Genomic DNA, 21,733 nt, shown 5'->3' with positions numbered 1-21,733 from the left:
AAATTCTCATCGGAGAGTGTGCAAGGAGGCTCTGAGCCGACATCTGTGTGCCTCCCAATTTTTTGTGACCGGCGCATTTATGCATAGGTCAGTAGGCTTCAAAAGCACCAATTGTGCAATAATAAAGCCAGATGTGCAATAATTCCGGGTAATTGTTTGTTCACATGTTTGTGGCGGAGCAGACCATCACCATACGCTTACCGTAGTATAAATACAAATAGTTCCCGTCAACACAGTCTGTGTATGTGTCTGAATTGCTCATGCAGAAAATATAACACAGGCTTTAACAAAAACGACATTTATTTGAGAACAAATCACAGGAGTAAAACAAAGTTAGATGAGTACTTTCAGCCATCATAAAGAGTTGATGTAATCAATAGGGACACACACAAACAGACAAAAGTTTTTGAACAGTAAGCTATTTAATGCTTTAAAGAATTATCTTTCGCTCACCAAGCCTGAAATTATTTGATCCAAAATACTGCAAATATATATATATATATATATGTATATATTTTTTTTTTTTTTTTACAATTTAAAAGAACTGATTTCAAATCCAATATATTTTAACACTTAATTTATTGCTGTGATCAAAGCTAAATTTTCAGAATCATTAATCTAGTTTTCAGTGTCACATGATGCTTCAGAAATTATTCTAATATGCTGATTTACTGTTAAAGAAACATTTTATAATAATTATTATACATATTTAAAGCAGTTGAGTACATTTTTTTCAGGATTTCTTGATGAATAGAAAGATACAAAGATCAGCATTTATCTGAAATAAGAAGCTTTTGTAACATTATACATTAAAAAGCTAGGAATCAAAGCTTTTTTTAATTGAAATATTATAGAAATTAATACTTTTATCTAGCAAGCATGCTTTAAAATTAGTAAAAGTAACAAAAAAGGCATTTATAATGTTATAAAAGTTTTAAATTTCAGATAAATTTTGTTCTTATGAACTTTATATTCATCAAAGTAACCTGAAATATTCTACTTGCAAAATTCTGCTCATTTTCAACATAATAATAATGATGATGATAATAATAATAATAAGAAGAAGAATAAATGTTTTTGAGCAGCAAATCAAAATATATTATATTAATTTCTGAAGGACCATGTGGCTTTAGTAATGATGCTAACAATTCAGCTTTGAAATCACAGGAATAAATTACATTTTAAAATATATTCATATATAAAAGTCAAATAAATGCAGGCTTGGCGATCAGAAGAGAATTCTTAAAAACAAAACAAAAAATACAAATCTTACGGTTCAAAAACTTTTGAATGGTAGTGTACCTCAAATCTCATGCATGCCTGTATATCTCATTTGCAGCTTGAATGAAATACATTTTTTAAACAACCTAAAGAAATTGAAGGAATAAATACATACAATGTTTTTTAAATGTTCATTTCTAAAGTGCAGGCAATGAGTTGTTATCAACACTTAAAAAAAAAAAAAACTTCACTTCATCTTTTAACTCCAATTTTAATAATCTTTATATAATCTCTTCAAAAAAAATTTACATCTATTTTACAAAAGAAAAAAAAAAACTTGAATAGGCTCAAACAAAAGGCTTGAATAGCTTTGCACATAAATGGAATATATGGAAATAACTTTTTACTGCAAAAAAAGGTGCAGTCAACTATGTAATGAGAAAAATTGAAAACGTTTGTAGAATTTTTTTCTTCTGAGGAGGGGGTGTCCCCCCCAAGGATCTGTGAGAATGTTTATCTCAAGTCAGGTGCGATCCTGGGTTACAAGAACCCCCCAAAAATTATGTTTACAATTGACTTTAAGATTTCTTTGTTTCTTATCTGTGTACCGTATTTTCCAGACTATAAGTCGCACTTTTTAACATAGTTTGGCTGGTCCTGCAACTTATATTCAGGTGTGACTTATTTATCAAAATTAATTTGACATGAACCAAGAGAAATTAACTAAGAGACATGAACCAAGAGAAAATATTACAGTCTACAGCCGCGAGAGGGCGCTCTATGCTACTCCGTGCTCCTGTAGCCTACACTGAAAACATAGAGCGCCCTCTCGCGGCTGGAGACGGTAATGTTTTCTCTTGGTTCTAAATAAATGTGACTTATAGTCCAGTGCGACTTATATATGTTTTTTTCCTCATCATGACGTATTTTTGGACTGATGCGACTTATACTCAGGTGCGACTTATAGTCCGAAAAATACGGCATATAAGGTAAGTGACAAAACACTACTTTGGGATTCTGTAGCCAGAAAACCCCTACAGTGATTGTGAATCTGTAGCTCTGCACCAGAGCTCACCTACTACGGTGTGTCTCACTGCTGTCAGCTATGCATTTTGTTTTTCAAAAATGTAACTGTGGTTCAAGGTTCAAAATACACATTTAATCATTTAGCAAATGCTTTTATCCAAAACAACTTACAAATGAGAACAATAGAAGCAATCAGACCAAAGAGAGAACAACAACAGATTACAAGTCCCAGTTAATGTAGCCCAGTACACTTAGCTATGTTTTAAGAATAGAATAGCATAGCATAGCACAGAATAAAATAGAATAGAAAAAGGTAAGTGCAAGTATTAGATGGTCAAGTGCTGGCGAAAAAGATGTGTCTTTAGATGTTTTTGGAAAATGACTAAAGACCTTCATCCTTGATCCAGAATTGGAAGAAAGGATCAAGAAGGAAGGAACGCAACTTATTGATTTGACTCTTGCGGATATAGCCTTAGCAGCTATAGCTCGCTTTTCACCCACTGGTGAGCCAATTGTTCGGTCTTGGTCTGTTGCAGACACAGCACTTTGCATCTCTACTATCGTAGGATATATTGTGACCTTGATACTAGCCCTCCTCCTGCACAAGCGAGTGAACGTCACACAAGAGTCTTTCAGTAAATGCACGTCTGGCATCCTGCACATTTTCAGAAGTGATAAAACTGACCAAGAACCTGAATTTGAGAATAAAATCAACCTGATTGAGATTACGCCCATACCACTTCATCAAACCACAGATTGATCAAAAGCCCAATTACAACTAATCCTAAACAACACACCTTGGACGATTTGCTGAACACCATTAATGATTGTCTGAAAATGAACAATGCTCAGTTGATAACATGATTCCACAACAGAGGACATCGGTCCCGTTCATCAGAAAACAAATCATGATCTAATCATGTGACATCAACATCCTGAGTCGGTTTCCTGTCAGCCGTGCTGCTCACTCCTAAAAAGGAGCTGATTAAATTAACTTCGATCACAAGACTCAAACCTGCAAGAATCATCAATAATTAATGTACCACAACAAAGGATTCATTCAGCATGTCCCATGACTTGTGACTTGCTTGTGAATTTTTCTACAAATAGAACTAAGAAATAATCTCAAAAGGACAACCACTGAAAAATCTGAAGGTTTAACTATATTAACAAATGTTTATGTATAATATATGTTTGATTTGTTCAACGTAATCGCTATTAAATGTGTGTAAGATATGGAAAGTTTATTGTTGAACGAATGGCCGTGATCTTTGCAAGACTGTGAAATGAATGAAAAGATGGTATTTTGAATGGTCTGTGTTGTACGACACGTTATAGAAGTTATTAAACAAAAGCCTGCAAAGATATCACCCCATGTGACAAGTTGAAGTGTCATGTTAAGGAATGCATGCTAAGCCTTGCAACAGTATCCCATTGGAAGATCACATCGTGGGATGGACCAAATCAGCTTGGATAAAACCCTAATGCCTGAACTTACTAGTGCGCTGCTCTTCCGTCTACACCATGACTTGAACTACCTACTCGAACACACTGCTAGCGTTCTTGTCATCCAAAGCTCAAAACACTCCGTTAAAACTTTGTGGCTGCCAAGAATCTTCGAAGTCTTGCAAACAGCGAAACGGAGAAATAATTACTGATTATAATGAATTCTACAGTCTTTTTACGCGTTGCGCTGCATACCGCACCGTGAAAACATAAAACCGTGTCTGCATTTGTGATTGGAGAAACGACAAACAAGCAGCACTACTCTACACTGCTCAAAACTCACATTTTAATCATCAGTGGCAAATTCTTTAAATATGAAAACGGTGTTTTACCTTAAAACTAGGGCTGGGTATTGTTCAAAATCTTTCGATCCGGTGCCAATTTTGATACCTCAGTTTCGATACCGGTTCCTAACGATACTTTTTCCGATACGATATGTTTTAAAATCCATTTCAACATCAACACAAATACATTAAACACAAAACTTTCACTTTTCACCTTAATTAAAACAAATTCTGGTAACACTTCACACTCGGGATAACATTATTAATACAACTGATTGTGCTTTTTGGATAGGTGTGAGCCATTCAGGGGCAGACTGGGACCAAAAAGTGGCCCTGGACTTTCTGGCCCACAGCAGCCCACCACATCATAATGCAAATGCCCCTGTTTTGATGTCATTTATTAATTTAATATTTAAGTAAACCGTTTGGGGATTTTAACCAATAGGGCAACTGATCCTCCGTTGAAAAAAAAAAAAAAAAAAAAAAAAGGACAGCAGCTGTTCATTTAGCGACTCCTAGTGAGCGATACATGCTCATTAAGACACAAACATTCTTCTAGAACTCACACTTTGCATTCAGTTAGCAGATCCATACGAATCATGCATGAAATAGAAGTTTATAAACTCAAACAATAGCTTTATGTGCTTTACAAATGAACTTGAAGTCTTTGTTCATTCGAGATGTTCAATAATAGATAATCTTTGGCTTGCACGAACACTGCACGATAAATGATGCACGAAAATGCTGAAAATCGGCCCGACCCGAAAAAGAGTCGCACGAGTCAAAATCGCATTAAAATCGCATAGTGTATGCCCGGCCTTAGACCAGTGGTTTCCAACCCAGGTCCTGTTTTGCATGTCTCCTTAATCAAACACACCTGATTCAGATCATCAGCTCATTAGTAGAGACTCCAAGACCTGAAATTGGTGTGTCAGAGAAAGGAGACATGCAAAATGTGCATTGTTGGGGTGGGTCCAGGACCAGGGTTGGGAACCACTGTTTTAGATTAACGTTGGGAAGTTTTAACCAAATGTTATAAACTTTTCATTAAGATCCTAAAGAAACATATCAACTTGTGAAAAATGGGCATCCGATGACCCCTTTACAAATAATTTTGAACAATAGGATACATACCAAAAGACCACTTCTCATTCAGCCGCCTCTCAGCAAGGCAGTGCACCAGCTGAATCTCGTATTCTTGATCTCTACTTCCCTTAGATGCCTGGAGGACCCTCACACCTGTGGACAGTTTGATGTAATCCTCATAGTAATAGCCCCAGGCTGCTAGAGAAAGCTGAAGCTGGCTGTCAAACTGTGCTAGATCATCCAGGGTAGTGCAGCCCAGGGTCTTCAAGCTGCCGAAATACAGTATAAAGAAGAGCCATTATATAACAGACAAGATAGATGGATGAGTGAATGTTTGATCTAACTGACTTTCTCTGCCATTTATCAAGCAAACAGACACGTCAGAGATGACTACAGGAGCTTTACTTTCTCAGAATTAACATAGTAAAGAGGGTCATCATTTTGTAAGTCTACCTGGGCTTTTAGGTTGTTTTCATTCCTTGTTTGTTCACTTGATCTAGTTCCTGTCTCCCCTTGATATTTTGCCGATAACGATAGCTAGGTTGGACCACACTGGCCGATACAGATTAATTAACTGATAGTTTTTAAAATGGATCTGAACAAAGACTAAAATAGTGCTTTATTTATATAATAAAAACAGTACTGAACTATTCTAAACTCATGAAATAAAAATTTTCACAAATTTTATAAAAGATTAACAAAAATTACATGTTTAGGGCCCTATGAAAAGTTTTATTTTTATCACCATCTTTTATTGTTATCAAGTTCTGTGTTTTAGCATGTATAATTATTTGAACACAAAAAACAACTTTAATTTATTTAATTTATCTAGCTGGTCATGCAATCTCTTCTCATTCTCCCACTAGAAAGCTGATGTATACACAGATGTTGATGTTGTTTGAGTGACAATGATGTGTATGTGAACTCACGTGTGATAGTAGTGCTCCAGGCTCTGAGAACAAAGCCACTCCTGGAAAGCAAAGTCTCTGAGCAGCTGAACTTGGGCCTCTGTTATCTCCCTCCAGTGATGGTTTTCCTTTACCACTTCCTCCAGCCGAGAAAGCACACATAAACTCAGCTCCTCCAGAGTCTGTACATCTTTAATGGAAGTAAAATAATTGAAAAAAAAAAGTTTTAAGATTCTTACCACAAAAACTATTTTAGGATTATTTGTTTAATATTTCTAAATGTTTAAATGTAAAAAAATATAATATAAAAAATATATTAAATATTTTTTAAATGTATAAAAACTGTGTAAACCCTAAATAGGTAAAAATAGATAAAATAAAAAAACGTAAATCATTTAAAGCATGAAATCCACTAAAACATAGGGTGAACCAAATTTCATAGGGTCTTAAAGATTTTAGAAAATATTTTTTTTTTAAACAGAATTAATACAGGGGCGGAGCTAGGTTTGGCCACCCGACACACAACTGCTAGAGAATTGTTTATTTAGACATGCACTCAAAAAAAAAATTTGTTGAACGACCTTAATTAAATTAAGGAAAGGTTTTCCTCGAAATTGAATTACATTGTTCCAACAAGATCTAATTTGTTTGATATGATTTGTTGTAATCTTGTCGTATGAACTTGAATTCATTTAGTCAAGACTTCTAAAAAATTATGTGTTAATCCTACTAGATAAAGTTTTGCCATCCCTAATAGAGAAAATATTTTCAGGTTAACTAGGTCTAATTTTGCCATGCCAACTCTAAAAAATAATGCCCCGTTAACTACATTTAATTGTGTCGTGTTTAATACATCTAACAAAGCCATGTCAACAATATACATTTTTGTCCTGCCTACTAGATAAAATTGCCAACATTATTATGAAAAAGTTAAAGTGAGAAAGTGACATGACATTCAGCCAAGTATGGTGACCCATACTCAGAATTTGTGCTCTGCATTTAACCCATCCGAAGTGCACACACACACAGCAGTGAACACACACACACACTGTGAACACACACCCCGAGCAGTGGGCAGCCATTTATGCTGCGGCGCCCGGGGAGCAGTTGGGGGTTCGGTGCCTTGCTCAAGGGCACCTAAGTCGTGGTATTGAAGGTGGAGAGAGAGCTGTACATGCACTCCCCCCACCCACAATTCCTGCCGGCCCGAGACTCAAACTCACAACTTTTCGATTGCCAGTCCGATTCTCTAACCATTGGGCCGCAACTTCCCTATTTTTATAATTTTAGCTAACTTGGCAGGTCCTCAACCCAACCACAAGCTCCACACTTCACCACAATGGTAACTCGCACAAAATACACCAATATAAAGTCTTTTAAAATGCCCACATAATAGAGCATTAGACATGAAAAAGTCTCCTTATTATCACATTTTACTAAAAACTGCATAAAATAACACTTTATTTCAACATTTTCTCTCCCCATATCCAGTCCTGTGCAAAGCATGATGGGAAGTGTAAAACTTATTTTGAGGTACTTGATTGAAATATGTTCTTTCGAAATGAAAACTTTATGTTAAACCAACGAGTGACAGTTTTAAGTCAGTTTAACATGACACAATCATGTTGAACTCAAAAATAGCCAAAATGGCATTAATTCAACATTAATTGTTCAGGTAAAGTGAACAAAACTGAAAAATCTTTTTTTTGAGTGTGCAAAACGTCTTTACGAGAACATAAAATGGGAGAATTTTCAGATGCGCACTCTACGTCACCTCAGCACCAGGTGAAAGTCGTGACAGCTCTTATAATAGTAGCTAAAATATCCTAATAGCCAGCTCCTGTGATGTCTGTTAATCAAAGAACAAAATAAAAAGGAGGAAATCAATAACTTCTGTAGTTTTAAGCTACATGTTTACAATAGAATTTATGTTTGATAACTTTATTAAATTATATTTTCTACTTGCTGTAGAGCACAGGTAAATATGACATTTAATGAATATTAATGAATTCATTAGGCTAATGAGGCTAATGAATGTTAAATTGATATCTCCCAATTATACTGTAATACTGAATGGTTATAATTAGTGGTGTTATCACCAAGGTCGATATATCGGCCAAAATTTGGCATTTTTCAAATATCGTCATCGCCAATAAGTTTTTTTGCTTGGCTAATGTGTTCGGATTCCTTTATTTTGACAACGCGCCAGACTTTTATTTTGATTGCGCTGAGAGTGGCAGCACCTGAGCACACACAGTGCTCACACTCTCCCTTTTGTTTGTCATCGTTATTAACAGTTCTTTCTAATATCTAATATGGATAGAAGTCGGTCTAATAAGCAGATAGAACGGTTTAACAAAGGAATTAATGTATACAGAAAGTATTATAACGATTGCTTTTATATTAGGCCTATTAGTAATAGTCTCTTTTGATGTCAGCATTAAGCAAATATTGTTAACGGCAATACTTTTTCAGCATTTGAATGACAGCAGTCTTGCATTACATGGGGATCCAGGCAGAAACGAGAATAATAGCATGTGCACTCACGTCACACTGCTGTGCGTGCAGTAATGAAAACTTCAAGTTTGCACACGTTTTTAAGCAATGCAGTTTAAAACAACTGATTTTAGGCAACTGGAACACAAACAACAGAGCTATATGCGTGCGCTGTAGGTTTCTGTGTGAGAGGAGTGCGTAAGCCACGCATCAGCTGCTAATAGAGCTTGTGAGTATTTATGCCCCTCTATTGTCTTAACAACTGTATAAACACTTATATGCTTCCAAATGCCGGGTTTGCAATTATCCTCATAAACGCATTCATCTAGGTCTTAAAGGACAAGTCATATGGGTTTTCGAAAAATATCTCTTTTGCAGTTTGTAAGGTAGCTATCCTTCAATGTAAAAGTCTGCAAAGTTGTAAACAACTACCACTGAAATATTTAGACTTAATAGGCTATTTATCTTCAAACATTCCTTTTTTTTTTTTTTTATCTGGACTACAAATGCCCTAGATATTGTTTGAAAGTGTTTTGATCTTTTATTGTTCATTCAAGCTTTACATTATGGCTCCATTAGTTTACATAAACTGCCAATGAAAAAATTATTCTGAACATTCATTAATCTTAGGTATTCCAATATTTAATAACACATTGTTAAAATTGAAAGTTGCAACTGTGTTATTTAATGAGCTAACATGAACTAAGACTTGAATTTTTTTAACAAAGAATAATAACTTTTATAGTAAATGTAGCTATTGCTCATTGTTCAACTGAGCACTAATTGAATGAGCACTATGCGATGTCCGAACGGATTACACTATATTTTATGTATTGCACTGTATTTTATGTAAAATCATTAAATAGTCTTAAATTCATTTTAACTCAATTTCTAAATCATTTTCATTTTCAAGTTCTTAAATTGCTTGTTTTATTTTTGTGATTATTTTTCTTCATGACTTTTTTTTTTACTTTCTTTTTAAACTACCATTGTGTATATTAATAAACTTGCCTTGCCTTTAATGTTAATGCATTAAGTAAGGCTAACTAATGAGGTCTTATTGTAAAGTGATACCTATTGGTGTTTATAGTTCTTTTGCACTTTAATGTGTAAAACATTTAACTTTTATATATTTTTCTGTATTGCTTTTTGTGTCAAATGTTTAGTTATTTTTGTTATAAGAAAAAAAAAGTTATTTAACCAGTTATACTGTATTATGACCTTTTTTTTTTTTTATTCAATAACGTGATAATACCGTATACCGTGATAAATTTGGGCAGCAGTGGCCTAATGGTTAGAGAGCCGGACTAGTTACCACAAGGTCGCTGGTTCAAGTCTCGGTGCTGGCAGGAGTTGTAGGTGGGAGGGAGTTAATGAACAGTGTTATCTTCAACCCTCAATACCCATGAATGAAGTGCCCTTGAGCAAAGGCACTGAACCCCCAGTAGCTCCCCGGGTGCTGGATATATACCTGCCCACTGCTTTGGGTGTGTGTTCACTTCTCACTGCGGTGTGTTCACTTGGATGGGTTAAATGCAGAGCACCAATTCCAAATATGGGTAACCATACTTGGCAAATGTCACGACTTTCAAATGCAATAGGACTACTATTTAATGGGAAGTCGTGGCCTAATGGTTAGAGGGTTGGACTCCCAATCGAAGGGTTGTGAGTTCTAGTCTCGGCCGGACGGAATTGTGGGTGGGGGTAGTGCATGAACAGCTCTCTCTCCACCTTCAATACCACGACTTAGGTGCCCTTGAGCAAGGCATCGAACCCCCAACTGCTCCCCGGGCGCCGCAGCATAAATGGCTGCCCACTGCTCCAGTTGTGTGCTCACAGTGTGTGTGTGTGTGTTCACTGCTCTGTGTGTGTGCATTTCGGATGGGTTAAATGCAGAGCACAAATTCTGAGTATGGGTCACCATACTTGGCTGAATGTCACTTCACTTCACTTCACTTCACTTCACTTCACTTCACTTCACTTCACTTCACTTAAAAGCATTATCAATTAACCACAACAGGAAAATTCGATACCGGCATAACCATAAAATATATATACATATATACACACACACACACACACACACACACACATACACATTACATTTATTCATTTAGCAGACGCTTTTATCCAAAGCGACTTGCAGATGAAGACAGTGGAAGCAATCAAAAACAACAAAAAGAGCAATGATATATAAGTGCTATAACAAGTCTCAGTTACGTTAACACAGTACACGTAGCATGGGATTTTAACTAATATAATATAAAGAAAACAGATAGAATAAAATAAGAATAGAGCAAGCTAGCGTTAGAGGTCTTTACACATACACACACATACAATTGCATAATTAAAAGAAAAGAAAATAGAATACAAAAAGATTAGAAAGGTAGTTAAATGTTTTTAAAGAATAGAATTAGTATAGTGAATGTGAAAGTTAGAGGGTCAAATAAAGATGGAAGAGATGGGTTTTAAGATGATTCTTGAAGATGGCTAAGGACTCAGCTGCCCGGATTGAGTTGGGGAGTTCATTCCACCAGGAGGGAACATTTAATTTCCGTAATTTTCCGTTAATAAGTCCGTAAAAGTGACTTTGTGCTTCTTTGGGATGGTACAATCATGGCGCTAATCATGGGAGATTTTAATATTCACGTTGATAATGCAAATGATACATTAGGACTTGCGTTTACTGACCTAATAAACTCCTTTGGAGTCAAGCAAAATGTCACCGGGCCCACTCATCGTTTTAATCATACACTAGACTTAATTATATCGCATGGACTCGATCTTACTGCTATAGATATCGTACCTCAAAGTGATGATATTACAGACCATTTCCTTGTATCGTGCATGCTGCGTATAACTGATATTAACTATATGTCGCAGCGTTACCGTCTGGGCAGAACTATTGTTCCAGCCACCAAAGAAAGATTCGCAAATAACCTGCCTGATCTAGCTCAACTGCTAATTATACCCAAAAATACACACGAATTAGACGAAATTATTGACAACATGGGCACTATTTTCTCTAATACATTAGAAGCTGTTGCCCCAATCAAATTGAAAAAAGTTAGAGAAAAACGTACTGTACCATGGTATAACAGTAATACTCACTCTCTCAAGAAATTAACTCGTAGTCTTGAACGCAAATGGAGAAAAACTAACTTAGAAGTTTTTAGAATTGCATGGAAAAACAGTATGTCCAGCTATAGACAGGCTCTAAAAACTGCTAGGGCAGAGCATATACACAAACTCATTGAAAATAACCAAAACAATCCAAGGTTTTTATTTAGCACAGTGGCTAAGTTAACAAATTACCAGACGCCACCTGATTCAAATATTCCACCAACGTTAAATAGTAATGACTTTATGAATTTCTTCACTGATAAAATAGATAACATTAGAAATACAATAGCGAATGTAGATTCTACAGCGTCTAACACTTCAGTTTCATCCATCGCACCCAAAGATAAACTGCAGTGCTTTACAACCATAGGACAGGAAGAGCTAAATAAACTTATCACTGTATCTAAACCAACAACATGTTTATTAGATCCTGTACCCTCTAAATTACTGAAAGAGCAGTTACCTGTAGCCGAAGAACCGCTTCTCAATATCATAAACTCGTCGTTAACTTTAGGACACGTCCCAAAACCATTCAAGCTGGCGGTTATCAAGCCTCTTATTAAGAAACCAAAACTAGATCCTAGTGTACTGGCAAATTATAGGCCTATTTCAAATCTTCCATTTATGTCTAAAATTTTAGAGAAAGTTGTGTCTGCTCAATTGAGCACCTTCCTGCATAAAAATGATCTGTATGAAGAATTTCAGTCAGGTTTCAGGCCCCACCATAGCACAGAAACTGCACTTGTTAAAATTATAAATGACCTGCTCCTTGCGTCAGACCAAGGCTGCATCTCATTTCTAGTCTTACTTGATCTTAGTGCTGCGTTCGACACCATAGATCATGACATACTCATAGATCGATTACAAAACTATACAGGTATTCAAGGGCAGGCTCTAAGATGGTTTAGATCCTACCTGTCCGATCGCTACAATTTTGTTTACTTAAATGGGGAGTCATCTCATTTATCATCAGTAAAATATGGAGTGCCACAAGGATCCGTCCTAGGTCCCCTTCTATTTTCAGTATATATGTTGCCCCTTGGTAATATTATTAGAAAATACGGAATTAGCTTCCACTGTTATGCTGATGATACTCAGCTATATATCTCAACGAGACCAGATGAAACTTCCCAATTATCTAAGCTAACAGAGTGTGTTAAAAATGTAAAAGATTGGATGACACACAATTTTCTCCAATTAAATTCGGATAAGACAGAGATACTAATTATTGGACCAAAAAACACTACACAGAATCTTGTAGATTACAATCTGCAACTAGACGGATGTACTGTTACTTCCTCTACAGTCAGAAATCTGGGTGTTATATTAGACAGCAATTTGTCTTTTGAAAATCATATTTCCAATGTTACAAAAACTGCATTCTTCCATCTTAGAAACATTGCCAAGCTACGAAACATGTTATCTGTTTCTGATGCAGAAAAGCTAGTTCATGCATTCATGACCTCTAGACTGGACTATTGTAATGCACTTCTAGGTGGTTGTCCTGCTTCGTCATTAAACAAGCTACAGGTCGTCCAAAATGCAGCAGCTAGAGTCCTTACCAGGTCAAGAAAATATGATCATATTACCCCAATTTTACAGTCTCTGCACTGGCTACCTATTAAGTTCCGTATCAGTTACAAATTATCATTACTTACCTATAAGGCCCTAAATGGTTTAGCTCCAGCGTACCTAACTAGCCTTCTACCACGTTACAACCCATCACGCACCCTAAGGTCACAAAACGCTGGACTTTTGGTCGTTCCTAGGATAGAAAAATCCACTAAAGGAGGTAGAGCTTTCTCACATTTGGCTCCCAAACTCTGGAATAGCCTTCCTGATAATGTTCGGGGTTCAGACACACTCTCTCTGTTTAAATCTGTTTCTATATACATATACACACACACACATACATATACATATATATATATATATATATATATATATATATATATATATATATATATATATATATATATATATATATAAACATTTACAATTATTTATGTGTGTGTGTGTGTGCGTGTGTGCATGAACACACACACTTCCTGTTTTTGTATCACATTTTCATTTTCTGAAGTTGGCAACCCTAGCTTTAGCCTCCCCCAAAAAATCTACTGAGCCCCCTTAAAAATTTGGCGATTAGCTCCATAAACTGTACATTAATTCATGATCGCCTCAGTCCCCTTTTAATTTGATATGAAAACAGACTTCAGCTCCTATGACTGAAAACAGGGACAGTCCTACTTGAGCATAACAATTGTGTGTAAAGTAAAACGGTGTGTGTGTGTGTGTACCCCTTAAACCATCACTTAACCCATTTATAAAGCCATTTCATTGATACATTCACTGGTTATCCATTTATACTACTTTTACTTTATTTTATATTATATTCCATTATTGTTTAATCCTATGATTGCATGGTTTCAAGGGATATTTGTCTTCACAAATAAAAGATAAGGGAATGTGTCCATTTCAAGTTTTTTTTTACATTACTGGATGCTGTTGTGAAGCAGTAATTTCCACAATAACTTGTGGTATAATAACACATGATGGATTTGTGCTGATCAGACAAAGTCTAAACATTGCAACATACACAACTTTCATAAACTGTGCTTCCTTTTTTCCTCTTTACTTCGTCTCCTGATTCTGCACTTCTCTAGCTTTACTCTGTCAACTTCTTAGCTGATAGATAACTTTTAATACAATTTTGGGTATCGGACAAAACAATTGTTCTGGCTACCAGACATGAAATGCAGTTAAAGGGGTCATTTGATGCGATTTGAATTTTTTTCTTTCTCTTCGGAGTGTTATAAGCTCTTGGTGCATAAAAAAGGTTGGTAAATTTGCAAGGACTATATTCTTTATCAAATTTAAGACTCAAATATGCCCACCTAAAACGGCTCATTCAAACACTCCCCCACTTGTCTTTGTCACTATGTGGAAATATTTTCGTAATGCCGACCCAAATGTTTACACAAAGAAAGAAGGTGTGGTTTCAGTAACCGCAGGGAGATGCTGTTTGTATCTGGGCAAAAGCATAATCACTTTATTTGGCCTTCCAAAAGCAGATCAATTTAGGAATCTTTAAGATTACTTACAACAGAACAGCAACACATTTTATGGACTACCGTTTCATGAACCTAGGAGAGGAGGTAATTCTGCCTTTGCTATGACAATCTGGTGCTTCTGAATCAGCTACTGTAAGTATGTTTTGTTATTAGTTTAAGTATTTGCTATAGACTGTTCAGATGAGGTATTTTGCACATTGTGTGTGTGTGTGTGTGTGTGTGAGTGTGAGAGAGAGATGGAGAGAGACAGGGTCACACAGTGGAGTCAGCTGTCTTAACCGTCCGTGGCTTGTGTACTTCAAACACATACGAGCATGATCACTGTGTCAGTCACGCAACTCTGTTCCCCTTTCGGCTTGAACTGATGGTAAAACTAAGGACATTATTAACTCTTTACATTCATTTTGAAAGAAGAAGCTTGTGATTATGGAAAGGGGCGTTACATTTCCATCGAGTGCTTGTGGCTTGTTCAGCCAATCACAATACACTGGGACAGTTGGCAAATCAGAGCAGACTGTGATTGTCGGAAGCAGTGACTTTGTAGAAAACGACACGTTAGAGAGACGCGGACACCTACATAAGCATAGAGGACCTACAATGGACCTAATGTGTTTTTTTAACATTAAAGCATGTCAACATATTCTGCTATACCAAATTCACAATAATGATTAACTGATATTTGAACTGATATTTTTGCCTAAGAGGCATGATCTAACATTTTGGTGTAATTGGTAGGAGCTGCTATCTCCATAAAAGTTAAAAGTCGGGGATTGATTCTCGCTTGACCACAAAATGGATTGTCACAGACCACAGGGCTAGTGACTACAGACCAATAAGTGAAGATGAGGATGACTCCCAGAGGCTGTCTTCCCTGGCTAAGCTGCATCAAGGCAGTGTTTGATCTGTATGAAATTGAAATGGAAATTCAGCAATGTGGGTAGCAATGCTACCAGGTCAGATGATTAGCTCAGAAGTTAAGCGAGATGACAATTAATTTGGATGGAACAAAGTGACATTAATAATGAAAAAGTTTGAAATTAAAATTAAGCGTGACCCAAACTTTTATTTTGAATCATAATTTTAAGTCATTGAAAGATAGGTAGCTATCCTTCAATGTAAAAGTCTGCAAAGTTGTAAACAACTACCACTGAAATATTTAGACTTAATAGGCTATTTATCTTCAAACTTTATATATGCCACGTTTCCAACGAAATTACACGGAACAATTGTACCAGGAACTTTTTTTCCCAGGAACAATTTTCCCCCCAGACTTATTGCTTTCCATGGTCTAAAGTACCAGGAAGATTAGGCAAATAGTCTGGTGACGTAGGTCTGCGCGGGATTCTCAATACAAAATACGCAAATTTTGGACTTGCATACTCGGTAGTTCAGACTTTGTGCGTTCGAATCGCGAGTTTGATGCCCGCGACGACGCAAATCCAGTAATTCTGCAAACAGCAGAGTACTTGATAACTTCAGTCAGCTGACCATGGCTACTGAAATTTTCCTCACTGTATATTTACAATAAAATGAAATCCTCCTTTCGTTTTTCATTTAAACATAATAATAGCCGCAGAAATGTACTTATTTCAGGGAAATGTATACATGTATATATACAGCCATTACAGTGAAACAAAATATTATATAAATTTATAAATAGATTTGAGTTTTAAACCACTACATTCTCACCTGAAATACTTTTAAAATTACATTTCATGACACGATAACAGTAATATTTTGAAAATGATCCGAATAAATGGTGGTTGACCTCAGGATGTTTAGCACCCAAGGCACGCACCCAAAAGTTCCGGAACTTTGAAAAAGTACTACCTCACCAGCAGGGACTTTCTGAGGGGCATTGTTTTACCTTGAACTTTATTTAGATCCTGGTTCCTGCAGTGGAAAGAACACAGATTACCGGCCCAAAGTCCCTAGTTCCTGGGTAAAGTTCCGGTGGTGGAAACGCAGCTATAGTTCAGTCTTCAGAATTTTACCCATTTTGGTTAAAAACCAAATGTTTTTTATCAAATTAACAAATTATTTACACTGCACATTTTGGCTCCAACAAGGTTTTGTTCCATCCTCAACGCAATGCTAACTCACACCAGAAGAGTTTCAGAAGTGATACGACAAATTTGCCAGACCATGTGATTTGCCTTTCGTAGCATATATGTAGCAAAAATGTGTTAAATAAATTAGTGGATTGTTATTAAACCAATCATCGAACTAGTGCCGCATTTCCACCTAAATTAGCCGGAACATTTGTACCAGGAACTTTTTTCCCCCCAGACCTGTTGCTTTCTGTGTTTCTACCGCAGTCTAAAGTACCGGGAAGATTAGGCAAATAGACTGGTGATGTAGGTCTGCACGCGTTTCTCAATACAAAGTAGGCTACGCTGATTTTGGACATGCATCCTCGGTAGTTCAGACTTTGCACAATCGATTCAGGAGTGTGATGTCCGCGACGAAACAGCAGCGTACTTGATAACATCAATTACCTTGCCATGGCTACTGCACTTTTCCTCTCTGTATATTTACAATAAAATTAAATCAGATATCAAATACCACTTATTTCAGGTAAATGCATATATGCATATATGCATATATATATATATATATATATATATATATACAGCCATAACAATAAAACAAAATATCATATCAATTGCATCTTTTTTAATTTCATTTTAAAGATAAATTGAATACAGACCAAAGATTACCTTCTAGATTCACCCAAAACGAATGATATTTTATCTTTAACCACTAAAGAGACATCAGAGCCTGCGGCAAATGTCAGAAGGTCTAGCTGAGGTGAGGCTGCTCTCGGTGGATACATAAGCACTAATAAGCACAATAAGCACTAAGCTCCGCTGATCGCGAGGAGCTGACCGTCTCCGAAATCGGCGAAACACATATTTTTAAATAGGCGCTGTCTTTATAAATAAACTACAGATTTGCGTTATAAAACCACTACATTCTCACCTGAAATACTTTTAAAATTACATTTCATGACACAATAACAGTAATATTTAGAAAATGATCCGAATAAATGGGGGTTGAAATCACATTGCTGGGTAAACTCAACCAATCAGGATGTTTAGCACCCAAATCCCGCCCCCAAAAGTTCCAGAACTTTGAAAAAGTACTACCTCGCCAGCAGGGACTTTCTAAGGGGCATTTTTTTTACCCAAAAGTTTATTTAGTTCCTGGGCCCCGTTCTTCGTACGTCGCTAACTCAGTTAGCTGGATTTGAATGTTGACGATTTTGCATGATCTTGGATCATTTGGTTCTTCGAAGCTCATCCCGGAGCTGCTGTCATAGCAACAGGTCCGTAAGCTTAAACCTGCTCGGGAGCAGCTTATTTCATGTAAATAGGATTAGATCGCTTCTTTTCAATGAGAACTGATACTCAACATATGTCTGCTACCACCGCTACTTTATTACAAGAGTATCGTACTGATTCAGGGACAATAATTTAAAATAATAATCATTGAAAAAAATTATTTAAAAATAATATAAAATGCTGTGTAGTCCATAACAGCCTACTATAGACAGCCAGTTTTACTCACTGAAATATTTATTTGTCATAAAATTATTACTTCATAATTGTAATAGAGTCTTACACACATGCTATACAGATAATAGAGTCGTGCATTATTTTGAGTGATGACTGCTATTATAAGAGTGGCTTGATGGAGCGCAGGAGATGCAGATAACATGATATTGACCCTTAAGAAACTTTCATTAATGCTGTCACGTAACAAATCTGTCCAAATATAAAATGAAATGAATAGATAATTTCTACATTGAAATAAAAATGTAAAGACTGCACAACTATTATAAATCTTGGATGTGTCATTTGATCTCGGATGTAATAAGCGGCGTACGAAGAACGGGCCCCTGGTTCCTGCGGTGGAAAACACACCGAGTACCGACCCAAAGTCCCTAGTTTGTGGGTAAAGTTCCTGTGGTGGAAACGCGGCTTTGAATAGTGAACGCATATAGTAACAGTTGCTATATTTAATCATGACTACACATTTTTACATACATTAACAATACTATTATTTCTATTATTAAAATTGATGGCCCCCTTAATACTGTTGAGGACCACAGGTTGAAAAAAAAACTGCTCTGAACTAATACTTCTAATATTCTAAACAATCCTAGTGAGGCAAATCGATAAACTAAAAGTGTTTGTTTTTAAGTGTTTGTTTTTAAGTGTTGAACTAACCTTCAAATAAATACTTGTACTCGGATAGGCTGCGTCTCTGGAGCCATTCTTCAATCTGACTTTCCTTGCCTTTCTTCCAGCGCACCTCCCAGAAGAAAATCCACGAGACTGAACAGAAGACGAAGGTCAGCAAAAACCGTCGGTCCATTAGACCATGTTTAGACTCCACTCAGACCTCTGTGAGCTCAGGGTCTGCCTTGCTTTCTGCTGTCTTATCTGGTCCCGAGTACTTCTCCCATGTCTTCTCCTACCGGAAAAGGACAGCATACATATAATTTAGCCTTTGAAGCATTGTTTGATTAAGTAAAAATATTTGCAGTGCATTTAGAGAAGTGTTCGAACCCTTTCATTGTCACATTTTTGTCTCTACACTGGACTGGAGAGGTAAGATATAATGCAACGTGACTCAAAACAATACAAATTTGTCTCCACTAGATGTGACTTAATGTGGGCCACAAATCTTCAACAGTAAACTGATGCCTTGTTCTATTTATGGAATGCTGACAGAAAGGTCAAATGATCTGAAACAGTCACTTTGTCGCGCATCTACTGAAGACTGCCTCTAGCTTGCGTGATTTGATGCAAACAATGGTCATGTCCAATTTTCTTCAAAATATCTTATTTTGTGTTCCACAAAAGAGAGAAACTAATACTGATTTAAAACACCTTAAGGGAGAGTAAATGGCAATTTTCATTTTTGGGTGAAATATCCCTTTACTATTTAGATTAAGCATATTGAGCGGCAATTGAAGCCTCAGGTCAAGTGTATGATGTGACAAGCCTTGTCTAATTTTTGTGGAATACAAAAACAAATATTTTTGTGAATGTTGAGAACCAAACAGTATTGGAGATCAATTACCTAAATCCCATAATTATTATATATTATTATACATATACATATGTATTATTATTATACATATTACATATTATTATTTTTTTAAAATGTAACAACATAAGGATGGATAAATGATGACTTAATTTTCAAGTTTTGGTGAACTATCCCTTTAAGTATTTCTCTGTATTTTGCTACATTCAGATTTCCTTCTACAGTGACCAGTTCCTGCCTCTGAAATACAGCACAAAGGTACCTACAACACTGAGATAAAATTACACAGATGATGAGCAGTTCCTGGTTTCCTCCTTACAGAGGCATCAATTTCAAAAATTATTTATGACATTAAGTTCAGATTGGTGGAGTGTTGCAGTTATTTTTGTCTTTCTGCAAGTTTCTCCCATCATACACACATGATCTCTGGAACTCAAACAGTGAATGTCAGGTTCTTGTTCACATCTCCCCTTATTGTTCAGCTTGGCTGGACATCCTACTTTTTGAACAATTCTGCTCGCTCCAAATGTCACCCAAGTCAGAATTATGGAAATCCTTGGCAGCTTCCAATGGAGCAGAATTTTTTTTATAGCCTCCTCAAGATTTGTGCCTTGAAACAAACCTGTGTCTGTTGCTTTGACCACATGGCCTTGTTTTTGCTCTGGTACGTATTTTCCATTTTTCACAATTTTCCTCATTTGTAAGTTGCTTTGGATAAAAGCGTCTGCTAAATGACTAAATGTAAATGTAATTTATGTAAATATACAAGGTTACCACAAATCTGCTTTACCTCATGGAATGGTTTTTGCTTAGTCATCACAGGGTATAGAGAACAGATTGATGAATGCGTGTATGTGTGCGTGAGTGGCATTTTAGCAAAATGCTGCAACATATCACAATGTGGAAAAATTATATATACTTTCACATGAAGACTTTTTTTAAACAATAAAAACTTCCCATCCATTCTTTTGTTATGAAGATGTACACGTACAACCTTAGCTTCACCGAATGACAGAACTCTGCTAAAAAATTACTGCGGTTTTTCCATAATGTCGCTTAGGTCTTTAAACATCAAAATCATATTATCGGTACAGACTTTATTATTTAAACGATTACAGCAGTGCAGCGAAGTAGAACACACAAAGCTAAAGTCTCTGAAAAATGTTAGCATAGATCTGAATAACAATCCGAACCTACATATTTTGAACTCTGTCTGAATCACAGTGACATAAACAGAACATATGCGACGCAAAATAATCACACAATGTCATAGAAAAACAACAATCAGTACTAAAATACCCACAATTCAGGTAAAAGTAATAAATAAGCCCAAAAAGTACTGTGCGATACTTTACAATTCATATTTAGACAACATTTACAGTATTGTCTTATACATATTTACCTTGATGGATGTCTATTGAGAACCGGAAAGACCGCAAGATCTAGCGCGCTAGCATAGATGACGCAGGAAATGACGGCGTAAGTAAAATATGCAATGTGTCGCATAATGTTGACGTCAAATGACGCTTTGTCGCAAAGTCTTACACAAGCGCTCATATGTTCTGATTCAAGTTCATCTTTAATTACAATTAAAACATGTAATTCAGATAGCAGAGCAGATATAATGATTGAGATTCTTCAAACAATATATAAAATCCATTTATCTTTCTGTTGGGTACGAGCGCATGTGGGAGTAAAAGGAAATGAGTTAGCTGACAAAAGAAGCAACAAAGAAAGTAGACATTATGCAGATAAAGTATGGTAAGAGTGAAATGAAGTGTTTAATCAGGCAAAACGTGAAGAATAGATGGCAGAAATATTGGGAAGAATAAAGAACAGGGAGATGGTTTAATAGTGTTTAAAGAATTGTTGGTGAGTACAGAGTAACAGGAAGAAATAGACAGGAGGAAAATATACTCAAGGCTGGTCACACTGCTCTTAATAACAGGTTGAA

The 21,733-nt window shown here is 36.2% G+C and overlaps 1 protein-coding gene across 1 annotated transcript in view; it reads right to left on the bottom strand.

Annotated features, from left to right (window-relative positions):
- arel1 (apoptosis resistant E3 ubiquitin protein ligase 1) overlaps nt 1-21,317 on the bottom strand; it is a 50,379-nt gene extending 29,062 nt beyond the window's left edge. Inside the window, exons 1-4 of the mRNA XM_052579845.1 lie at nt 21,182-21,317; nt 18,954-19,200; nt 6,053-6,221; nt 5,172-5,392 (exon numbers count right to left, since the gene is read on the bottom strand). Coding sequence (XP_052435805.1) covers nt 5,172-5,392; nt 6,053-6,221; nt 18,954-19,101 — 538 coding nt within the window. The 5' untranslated portion in view covers nt 19,102-19,200; nt 21,182-21,317. The remainder of the gene's footprint in view (nt 1-5,171; nt 5,393-6,052; nt 6,222-18,953; nt 19,201-21,181) is intronic.
- Between the last annotated feature and the right edge of the window lie 416 nt (nt 21,318-21,733).

Source organism: Carassius gibelio, chromosome B17, assembly GCF_023724105.1.
Source record: "Carassius gibelio isolate Cgi1373 ecotype wild population from Czech Republic chromosome B17, carGib1.2-hapl.c, whole genome shotgun sequence".
Taxonomy (NCBI): Eukaryota; Metazoa; Chordata; class Actinopteri; order Cypriniformes; family Cyprinidae; genus Carassius; species Carassius gibelio.
The sequence above is the reverse complement of the archived record's forward strand: the minus strand, read 5'-3'. Positions and strand labels throughout refer to the sequence as shown.